Here is an 11,663-nt window from a genome sequence, read left to right on the forward strand (position 1 = left end):
GCTGCCCCTCCTTTAAGGCGTCGAGAGTGATGGCTAAAATTAGGGATTAAATTAGTAGTAGAAGTGGTGCTATTAAAATACAAATACAAGCGGCTTAACTGTACTTTCGTTGATGTATACTTATATGACTATTCAGTTGAAGTAATTTTGCAATAATGCACGGATTTGAGGTCATTTAAGTGTAAAGATGCGTACTGTTGTGTGAAACAGGCACACGAGAGAGCGGCGTGTTCACTTCGCAAGGGGCGTAACTGCAGTGGAGGCCGAAAGGGGGTTTTGGAGAAGCTAACAGGTGATTGTTTGTATTGCCTTAAGACTATCATAGTTAACGTTAGCTAATCACACTTCATTTCAAGACACCGGAATTGTTATTAATGTTAAACAAATAAAACTTTAAAAGCACTTCACATTACTCATACTCACATGTGCGTTGTCATTCATATTAATGTCTCCTGCTCGCTAGGTGGCAGTGTAACTAAAAGCTGTTTGCGATCCGCCTTTTAAAAAAGAGAAGAAGGGCCCATAAACTGCGGGTCAGAAACATGAATGTATAATAAGAACTACGGGTCAGAAAATGCGGTCTGCGAGGCTGCAGCTTAATGCTACTTTTGAGTCGATCTCTATTCTATACACGCCGGAGGCGGGCAGCGTCAGGTAAAAAAAGTTATTTAGCCTTCCCAAACCTGAGCCTCACGCGCCGCCTATGACTATGTTGTATATTTATTAATACAGTAAGGTAATTCTTAAATACATAAACTATACTTTTTTTCTCACCGAACGAAAGCCACCCAATGGCTAACGCTTTTACTGACTACCATCTATCATCCAATCAGAGGCATCGGTGCTGCTCTCACTTTAGCGGGTACACTTCATACACTTTCGACAAAGAGCTTTCCATATTCGACGCATAGCGAAGTTAACTAGCGTTGTTTTGGTTAAAAGAAAGTATGCGGGATTAAAGTACGGTTTTAAATAGTATCATGGATTTATGTTTGTTGTGAGTTATGTTAAAAACATCATGCAGGCTTCTCTTCTGGGTCGATTGTTTTCTTACTTCGCTCACTTACTTGCTAACTAGCTAATGCTAAAGCTAACTCGAACACAACATACTAATAGTGGATCGTGGAAAAACTTCCCTTTTTGTCTTCACGTGAAGTCGCTCGTAAACAAGAGGTCAGTATGTGTGAGTGTGTCATATTAGTGTGTGGTAGTCAAAACCTTTATTTCTTAACCATAGCTTGTATCTAATTTTCCATCTGTTTTTCTGTTATCAACATTCTGTCACGTCGCCCTTTAGTTTCACTTAAAGCCGCTGAATGTTCGTCTCATTCTTTAAACCATAGACAACATGATGTACTGCTAGCACATCACCGGCTTATGGTCGTGTTTCAGTGTGTTTATACCAGTAGTGGAACAATTATTAAGATATTTATCTTAAGAAGTGGAATTGTCAATATTTGGGTGTGGAGTAAAAGCCCTGCGTTTAATATATTCTTTAAATAAAAGCAATATATTATGAGCACCAACATGTAATTAAGTTTAATGTTCAGCTTCCTACTGTTTCTTTGACACCTTGTACTATCAGGTGACCTTATCAACATTTTTCCTGGATTTTCTGAAATCAGAAATCACTGAAAGTTTGGATGGCCGTGGCTCCCGCCTTGATGGCAGATAAGATAATAGTCCTTGATGATGACGATGAAGAGGATATCCCTCAACCCTCCTGCTCTGCCTCTTCCTACCAGCTCAAAGCCAAACTCATCTCCCCCCTCAGAGCTCCGCAGCCTGCCCCTACCCACATTACACAGTCACCTTTTGCCTCTGCCAAGAAGAACCCACAGGTTCTGCAGGCCACCAACCAGAAGTTGTTTACTGAAGTGAGTTCATACCAAGTTCATATTAAGTGGTTTGTCATTGTGTCATAACGGTGCTTTTTGTATTGTTCCACGAACTTCAGAGATTATTATATTAGGTAGGTTTTCTGTAAATAACAGGGGTTGAACTCTAGACTAATGTACAGTCCAAGCTATATTAAACTTTGGCTGGTTAATTTTTTTATTTATTACCGTAAAGACATGGTGATATTATTACATTTGCTAGTCATTGCAGAGATCTTTGTATCAAGAACCTGACCACAAGTTTGATTAGATGTGCAAAACTTCCATCTTAACTCTTAGTTAATAGTCGTCATACACAGAGAGTTGTCATTTCCTTGAGAATACATCAAAACAGGATGTGAACTAGACACACCTGAATCCCATATGCTGATAGTGGTTGTGTTTTTATTGATTTTCTATAAAAACACCTTGCCTTTAATCCTTCATATTTTCTTTCCTCTTAGTTTGTGGAGCACTGCACCGTTCTCACCCAGGACTGCCCTGAGGTCTTAACTTTTCTCGAAACCAAACATGCCAAGGCCTCCCCCGACTATCTGTCATCGGTGGAGTTCAGGAACACCTTGGGACGATGTTTGACTCGCGCTCAGGCCAACCGTTCCAAAGCCTTTGTCTACATCAGTGAACTGTGCACTGCCCTCAAGCAGAATGCAGCCAAGAGGAGGCTGACCCTATCCAAGGTTGAACCCCGCCCTTCTACCTCAACATCAAGTTCTTTCCGTTCTTCCTCTTTTATGCTAAAAAATGAAGACGAGACTAAAGTGAAGATGGACGAGGAAGACGGAGGGGTGAACCCGGCAGCGGAGGATAAGGAACCATCCACCTCAGGGCTGCAGGAGGACCAGGAAGCAGAGAAAAAAACAAAGAGGGCATCCAGAAAACAGGTTAGTGGTGACAACTACTAGGTACGGTTTTTTGATCATAATTACCTTAATATAACAATGCTGTTTATTTCTTTTAATAGTCATGTTTTCAGTGTTTATGAAACCTTTTCTCAAACAAGTAAAAAGAGGAAAATATATAAAAGTATGAATAAACAATAATCACTGAATTGCTCATATAATCAGTTGGTAAATAATCCGGATAAAGGAAACGTTTAATGATTTCAAAACTAGGGAAGTTATTTGTAAATGTGGTTATAAACCCGTCATTTATTTCACTGTTCAGCAAAATGGCCTTATGATGTATTTTGTTTTTTATGGCCACAATTAGTGCTTTATTAATAGGGAGTAATGTAACCTGATTTACTCGCTAGCGTTAGAAACCATTAACCAATCACAAAATATATATTATTTGTTTTGAACTTTACCCCTGAGCAGCTTGAGAGATGTAGAGCCAAGTAACGCCAAACAACCCGGGTTAAACGTCTACATTTAGGATATGACCTCTGTGTGAGCAAACACACCTGACCCTTCATGTCTTTTCTCAATGACTCTCAGATAGCCTACCTGGAGAACCTCCTGAAGCTTTACAACGATGAGATCTGCCGCCTGCAGCAGGCCGAGCTGAGCGTGGACGACCTTGGAAAGGAGGGCTCTTCGTACATCCAGGAACATAAGCTGAAACGCAAGGTCAGGCTGGGGCTCCGCTTGTTATAAACCCTGCTGAAAAAGAACCATAGCCCCAGATGATTATAATCACACCTGTTCTAACTTTCTTACTGTCCTATTCTCCTCCTCCAGATGATGAAGATTTATGAAAAGCTGTGTGAACTAAAGAGCTGCAACACGCTAACCGGCCGAGTCATGGAGCAGAGGATCAGCTACAAAAGCACCCGTTACCCTGAGATCAACAGGAGGGTGGGTGTTGGTGCTTTAAATAGTTATACGTGTTGAAATGAAAGTCAAACACTGGGATAAACTGAGTATACTATTAGTCTAACGAACCAATATATTAGCAATAACCTCTAACCCTCTCAGCGATATCTTGATGTCAGCAGTATTCGTTTCACATATAATATGAGCCTCCTACAGCTAACGTCCATCTTGCATGAAATAGATTTGTATCACTATCAGCTAGATTTGACAAATACATAGAGCACAATACAAAACAGAAAAGGATAGAACCTTAAAATGTGTTGAATCTTAATAGTTTTGAACAAGGATCTTCAGAATGTTAGATCAAGAAGTCTGGTGATATAATATAGACTTAGGTTGGAAGCTGTTATATTTCCTATTACTTTATTTCTATGTGGTTGAATTTGATATGCTCCTGATTCCTTACCCTATGTTCCTTCCTCCTGTCAGATTGAGCGCTTCATCAACGGTCCTGAGGCGCAGAGGAACCCTCCGGATTACCATGACATCCTCCAGCAGGTGCTGCGCGCCAACGACCGCCACAACCTGTGCCTGACCCGGAAACTGCTGAACCAGATCGCCCAGGAGGCTTTCAGAGAGACCGGGAGCCGCATGCAGGAGAGGCGTCACCTTGACCTGGTGTACAACTTCGGCTCGCGCATCACTGACACCTACAAGCCCGGTAAGGTTCAAGGGAGGAGGTCTGTCTGCTGAAGCTGTGGCAGACTGACAGTATTCTGACTTTACTGAAAGCTAGGTTATTAACACAAATGTGACACAGTAACTAATTACACCACAAAAAACCACATGTTTGTTCTCTTAGTAGAACTAAACCGTTTAGAACAAACAAAACAATATAACATAAGCGCAACATTAACTATTTTCTATAAACTGAAATGGTGTAGGCTGAAGCAACACTTCTTTGTGTCTACCCTATTTACAATTCACAACCTATGTTGGGAAAAAAAGGTCAAGTCGGACAAAATCCCTTCCATATTTAGGACAATGCATCAGCCTACCTCTCTATATATATGACCTGCTCTATCGAAATCAGTTGCATTGACCCGAAGACACATGTTGAGATGTATACACTGCTGGAAAGAGGAGATTCCTAGCTTTCTAATGATATCAGGATTGTTTTTGTACTCCAAATATTTGTGTGTGTGTGTGTGTGTGTGTGTGTGTGTGTGTGTGTGTGTGTGTGTGTGTGTGTGTGTGTGTGTGTGTGTGTGTGTGTGTGTGTGTGTTGCCTGCTGCCTGCTGTGACGTTACATTACTCCGTTCTCTGCTTGTAATTATGTCGTTAAAAGCTTCAAAGTTTTATTTATCATCTGAATTTGCCGAAACAAGTTTAATATTCTGAAAGCCAAGACTTTGTTTATTTGAAATCAGATGAAAACAAACTGTAACGGACCCTGCCGTGTTATTTATGATATGCTGCGGAAGAGCAGATTGCCTTTACAAGCTATATTTATCGTGTGAGTTTGAAATAAAAGTGTCATATTCTGAAAGCCAAGACTTTGTTTGTTTAAAATCAAACAAAACACCCGAACCCCCAAAAAATAGTTTTTTACGCAAATCCACGTTTATTTTGAAATGAGCCGTTCCGACTGATTTCGATAGAGCGGGACACATTTGTTCCTACTTTTTTTTATCTTAAAAGTAAATTGCTTTTATATGAAATGCATTGATTTTTCACCATATTATTAGCAATGTACATTCCTCGTCCCTCATTTGAACAACACTCAGACACTTTCTTTGATGTGTTTCTCAATGGGACGTAGATCTGGTTTGCAGTTCAAAGGAAAGGGCAGATCAGGCCCATATGATAGACGTGTGGTATTGCCGGTGCAAAGACTGAGTTACTTCAAATGTTTTGCATTTCCTATTTGACTAATTTATTGTCCACCCCCCTCTACAGCCTCAGACCCGGCTCTGTCGGACACCTCCCTGCAGCGGAAGCTTCGTTCGAACAGAGAAATGGCCATGTCCCGTCTCGATGAGGTCATCACCAAGTTTGCTGTCAAGCAGGATGACACGGAGGAGCAGGAGAGGGCCAAACGACTGCAGAAAGACGGCAAAGACAGAAAGGTATGGAGCAGGAAAATCACCTGCTGCTTTCAGTGTGCTGATGTTTTCTTATTTATGTATAATGACTCAAATCTTACACGACAGAACTTTCTATCAACACATGAAGGCACCGTAGTGGGGGGATTCTATAATATAAGCTTTCCTTATCTGCTGTTCCTCTCATTATAAAAAGAGTGGACAGCCGGAATGTAAGGGCAACTTTACATAAGATCAAACTCTGACTTTTACATGTCCTATCTATTTCAGGCCAACAAATCAGAAAATGGAGAAGAAGAAAAGGAGGTGAATGGCAATGCACAGGAGGAGGAGGAGGAGGAAGAAGAAAAGGAGGAGGAGGAGGAGGATGATGATGATGAAGATGAGTCGTCAGACACTGACATCGAGGAGGAGATCCAGGCCAGCACTCAGCAAGCTGAAGGTCAGAGTTCACATTGTGATGGTTCATGTGTTTGGTGTCCTGCTAATGTCAACAAGCGCTTCTCTCTCCGATGGCATTGGGTTAGGAATGGCTCGATTAGGGATACATGTCTCCTGAGTTTCTCTGTTTCAAATGTCATTCATTTCCCTCTTTGTATAGACGATGATGATGAGGAGGACGGTAACGAGGCAGAACCTGCGTGTGACGCTGCCGACAAGGAGGATCAGACGGATCAGCTAGCAGGAAGCGTTACCAGAGATAAAGAAGGAAACGCGAAAGAGGACGACGAGGAGCAGCCAAGTGGACTCAGTCCTCTTTCTGAGGACAGCGGCTCCCAAGTCTCTCCGCTGTCCGACCTCCCCTCCCCTAGACAGAGCCCCAGCCAATCAGAGCCCATGAAGACTGAGGAGAAGACGCCGCTGTCTAATGGCGTCCCCTCAGCGTTAGAAGAGCCCGCAGATTCCTCCAATCACGTTTCAGTCGTGCCTGTGAGCACCAGCAAAGGCACTAAGGACGCTGCAGACGTATTTTCAGCAGCAGCCAATGGGGGGACTGTGCCGCTGTCGCCAGTAGTCATCGTAGAAAATGGCAACACACAGACCAACGGCACGTCGCCGCCGCCTAGCATCAGAGCCACGAGGAGCCAGAAGAGGAAGAGGGAGGAAATGATACCCGGGAACTCCCGAAACTCAAAGCACATACTCATCCAGGACAGGTACAGGCTTCATTGTGTTAGAGCAAACTGGTGGCTGTTTCCTGCTGTCAGGGAGTTAACCTGTTCTACCTGATCTGAAATGAATGATTCACTTTCACCTTTGTACTCTCAGTCTCAATGAACAGAAACTAGCCACTACTTGCTGAAGATCAAAATAGTCCTTAGTATAGAATAATAAACCACATTTTTAAATGCCACTTTCAAAGATGGTAACCGTGACATGGAGGCTTATTTAAAAAGTTGAAGCTCTAGGACTCTTTGATGAATAATAATGTAGCTCTGGATACATTTCTGATTCTACCTCGTCACTTCTCTCTCCCTAATGCTTTGTCTCTATCCCACTCTACATCCACGCCTCCGTAACGTGGATATGACCTGCAGCTCTCCACAGCGCGCAGAGTTAACCCGAGTGAGCACTCCAACCCGGGAAATAGTCAGCAGCTCCCAGTCCACACCGCCGCCCAAGAGAAACAAGGTGAGGCCCACAGAAATACACACTGCACATGTTTACTCTAGTGACCAGTATATATTTCATGTGTGCTGATCGTGATTCATATTCTAAACAATGTCCAAAAAAAAATCATTTTTTCTTATGCATATGTTTATATTGTATGTTTTACGGGTGAGTCCTTTGCCATGTCACACTAACCACTTATTGTGAGTATTTGCCTTTGATCACATTGTCACTTGAGGCTCTTGTTTGTACAGATCTTTTTATTACACTTTTTTCTTTAAATAGGAGGAACCAATCCATTTCTGTTTATGATCAGTAATTGTACTTCCTGCTAGATGTAGATATGTTCAGCACAGTTTACAGCAAACTTCCTTTTACGGCAAGAACTTACGGAAATAAAGAGTTTTAATGAGAGAGAAAATCTTTCGTAGATATAGTTCATTAATAAAAAAAGATGTTCTCCTCTGAGGTGTTTCATTATGAGCGCTGATCAAACTGTACTGTGTGTGTTTGTGTTTCCAGGTCAACGTGTCCACCCAGTGTGACCCTGATGAGGTCATCATCCTGTCAGACTCAGAATGACCTTTGACCTCTCACTGGACTGCAAGATTGTTCACACTTTTTTCAGGACTGGCCTTTTGTGCTGGTTTGTAAGAAGAGGAAAAAAGGCTCAAACATTTTTTGGGGGGGAAAGTATTTGGAAAGCTATGAATGTAGTATACAATTTAAATATAATATCAGCCAATATTTTTGAGAAGGCTTACATTAAAAATAATCATCACATTTGAAAGAGTGCTGTATAACCTGGCAGGTTTTGGGGGGGGAAATCAAGTGGTGGTCCTTTTCTCCCAGCAGAGGAGCGTTGATGTCCCACATGTCCCCTGTCCTCTGTGTCACTAAAGGTGACCTAATCCAGATCAATTGGCCGTTCCAAACTTCTGGCACAGTGCTTCCTGCCTTTCAGTGCAACACTAATAATGCTTCAGTTATTAGTAGCATTGAAATGAGTTTGTTGGCGCTGTGAACGCTGAAGAAAAACTGCTTGTCTTGGGATGATCGTCCCCCAACAGGAACTTTTCTTTGTGTGCTTAAAGATGGAAACCAGTGCCTGAAAACATGAACTGTGCGACAGATTGTTTTCACTGACACTCGACTGGCCAGGGCTTACCGCTAGTTTGTTTACATTTTTATATTTCAATCTCTTTTTGTCACAAAGGAGAGAGGAGATTAAAAAGGAGTTTTGACATTGTTTTATTTTTTACCTGTGATGTGCGTGGACTAAGTGAGCTGTGTTCTCCGGTTGGAGACCGGCAGTGATTATGGACAACAATTTAAAACAAAATGTTTTTTATGTTTTATCTCAACACATATTTTTATTTTTAGGTTTATGATAAAGTTTAATGTTAATATTTGTATTGAGATCTATGGATCCTGCAGGAAATCTATATAGATCTGAGTTTTGACATTTTAAAATGACACATTTGGACAAGGCTAATATAGAAAGGTTTTAAGGTGCAAGCAATATTCTTTATTTTACTTATTGTTAACACATCCCATGAAAAGACCAACCCCCAGAGAATTGTTACTAAACTCTGTACGGAAGAATGATACACATTTGTGTCTAAAATCTATCGAAAGCTACACAAAAAGAGCCCCACTGTGGCGCTGGGTGACATGTTCCTTCTCTAAATTGAACATGGACTGTCGTTTATCTTAGGACCCACATGCTGTCCTGCTGCTGCCTGAAATATTCAATAGAGTTTTATATTTCTACTATTCCGCAGCGAAAAATAGTCCCAAACAAAATCACAGTAACCTAAAGGATAAAGATGGACGAACACATTAGTGGTTTTGGTCTTTGAATGGTATTTGTTGACTAAGGCCTTATCCTTTAAGGAACTAAAGCACACACTCTTATGACTGAGATGACTCAAAACAAAAGAGATAGGGATCAAGTTAAATAATCTTATTTGATTCTGCTCTGTCTAAGTACGACACTCATCATTTGGACATGTGCCCCTATAACGAAGTGTATTAAACCAAGCCCAAAGCTAAACTCACCAAACTTTTATTCTGATCCATACATTGATAAGGTTTCATTCAACTAGCTATTATTTTCAGAGTTGTTCCTACATGTCATTACACTGTGTATTCCGAAAAAAGATTGGCCATTAAACTTGAAACAAATTAAAAAAAAAAAAAAAATTATGTCTTTTGTGAGTTTTCTGGAATTTTTAGACGTTTTTTTCGTTGTAAAATACAATGTAGAACTTAAGATCTCCAGCTATTGATTAATTATTTCCCTTTATCACAACCAGTTGTCCTGTCCTCATTTAATGGAGCCCTTAAGCTCTTGGGTGAGTGCAACCATGTCTGTCTTTTGCCCTGAATCCAATGTTTATACATTTTCCGATTGAAAATTACATTTTGGAGTAAGCAGACTTCTCAAAGGAATTTAGTTATCACAGATACTAGGCCTCATCTATGCAGAGAGGTGATCCATCCACTGTGAAAATTGTTTTGTTTTTCAATTTTGATAAATAAATGATATTTTTGTAATGTTTACAGCCTCTGTTTCTTAATGAGACTTGTTCTTCAAAATACATTTTTATAGTAAGAAAAAAAGATGTATTTATATTTGTCAAGATTTAAATAGAAATGAAAGACATACAAAGTCCATTATTCTCACCAAATAATGTATTAATCCTTTATTTTGATACAGAGCAGAGGTGAATATTGATCTGTCGTATAATTATATTATTAGTACCACTCAGGATTTACATCGAAATGTCTATAGACAGCCGTCATCTTCTGTTCAACAATCAACTGGTCAGAAGACATGTTAAATGTTATGTAACAGTTTGAGGAATGTAAAAAAATAATTAAAATACCTTAATACAGTATTCAGCGACACCTTTCAGCCGTGTACACACATCCTACCGTCTTTATATCTCAAAGCTCTTCTATCACTTATTCAAATAACACAAGGCGCAAGAGTAACCATCTGACTGATTGTAATCTAGAGTAAACTGTATGTTTGTTCAAAACGGTTCAGTGTGCTTCAGAGCTGCTGAAAACATACAAACTACACGCCCATCATGGGATTCGTTTCAATGAATAACACTTTTAAACTAAATAAAAGTAAAAACTCTTGGTTTTGGGTCTAGTTTTTATCATCATTTAAGAAGTTGAATATACACTTCCTGATTTGGCACAATTCATATTTTTTGTAATTGTCACAAATAGTGAACTCTTGCTGTGCACATCACTCAGTTAATAAAATGATAACTGCTGGTCTTTCTCTAAAATCCAAGTTTAAATCTGTGCCAGTTTTCATGACACAGGAAGGTAACCTATGACTATCTGGGGGTGCGTTTCACTTCTCTTATTTTTCATTTCCTCGCTCCTCGGCCTCGGTATCACCGGAAATGGATTTGTCTGCACCATCTTGAGTACCGTCCCAGTGGCTTTATTTGTGCCGGAGGACCGAGGATCGATAACAAGGGGCGACAATCAAGGAACTACCAGACCATCCTCCGGTGAAATCCTCTGACACTCGCCCCGCCCCCTTACTGTGTATCGCTCCACTGATAGGACGATGCAGCGCATCACTGATCTGGCTGGTGTCAGACGATCAGCCGTGCAGCGTCATCACAAACGGACGTCGCTTCACGTACGTTCCCTGGCAGTCAGTTTTCTGTATGGTTGTTTTCTGGGTCCTTCAGATAACTCCACGCTCCGCCCCGTCACGGCCACGTTCTCCTTTAACAATCATCCTGTGTTTTCTCTGTAAATGTTCAGCGGAGGACTACACAAACAGAGCGAATGTGAAACAAAAACACAACAGAAGCAGTCATAGAGGACACACTGGAGGTCACACTGAACACATACAAACAGTCCTTTCATTTTGTCCCGGCTCCAAACCTTTGTAAAAAAATATCCATATCGAGACTTCACAGAAGGTAAAACATATCGATCACTTATCTCTTTGCTCTACGCAACTGTAAAACATCTCTGAAGGCATGTCGAATGTTAAAGAGGTCATGTGTCATATTTCGTTCAGCACTCACTGTCCTGTAGCTACACTGGTACAGACACACATCTTAAAAACACACATTATTAGCATTATCTCTAAATCACCGCCTTTCTGAAAGTGAATATTATTTCATCACAAACATAAAACCATATTTGTCTATAGTTCATTTAAAACAGGCTGATCTATTCAAATGTGAATTACACCTTAAAAAGACACAGCACATTGTAAAACATGTTATAATGTAAATAAACAGGGTGT

General features: G+C 40.6%; 1 protein-coding gene across 4 annotated transcripts; it reads left to right on the forward strand.

Annotated features, from left to right (window-relative positions):
* Positions 1 to 308: 308 nt before the first annotated feature.
* daxx (death-domain associated protein) lies at positions 309 to 9,932 on the forward strand. Of its 4 annotated transcripts, none has more exons than XM_010783300.1 (11): positions 309 to 654; positions 1,586 to 1,877; positions 2,342 to 2,779; positions 3,335 to 3,466; positions 3,578 to 3,694; positions 4,142 to 4,373; positions 5,613 to 5,782; positions 6,029 to 6,200; positions 6,360 to 6,915; positions 7,297 to 7,390; positions 7,892 to 9,932. In XM_010783300.1, the coding sequence occupies exons 2-11, from the start codon at positions 1,644 to 1,646 to the stop codon at positions 7,949 to 7,951; spliced, it is 2,205 nt and encodes a 734-aa protein (XP_010781602.1). In that variant the 5' UTR covers positions 309 to 654; positions 1,586 to 1,643; the 3' UTR covers positions 7,952 to 9,932. The 4 variants fall into 4 exon arrangements, with proteins under 4 accessions (XP_010781602.1, XP_010781608.1, XP_010781596.1 ...); XM_010783306.1 differs by having other exon boundaries at positions 1,626 to 1,877; XM_010783294.1 differs by lacking the exon at positions 309 to 654 and adding an exon at positions 683 to 1,173 and having other exon boundaries at positions 1,626 to 1,877.
* The last annotated feature ends 1,731 nt before the right edge of the window (positions 9,933 to 11,663 follow it).

The sequence above is a fragment of the Notothenia coriiceps genome, unplaced genomic scaffold (genome assembly GCF_000735185.1).
Source record: "Notothenia coriiceps isolate Sejong01 unplaced genomic scaffold, NC01 NC01_scaffold00000663, whole genome shotgun sequence".
Classification (NCBI taxonomy): Eukaryota; Metazoa; Chordata; class Actinopteri; order Perciformes; family Nototheniidae; genus Notothenia; species Notothenia coriiceps.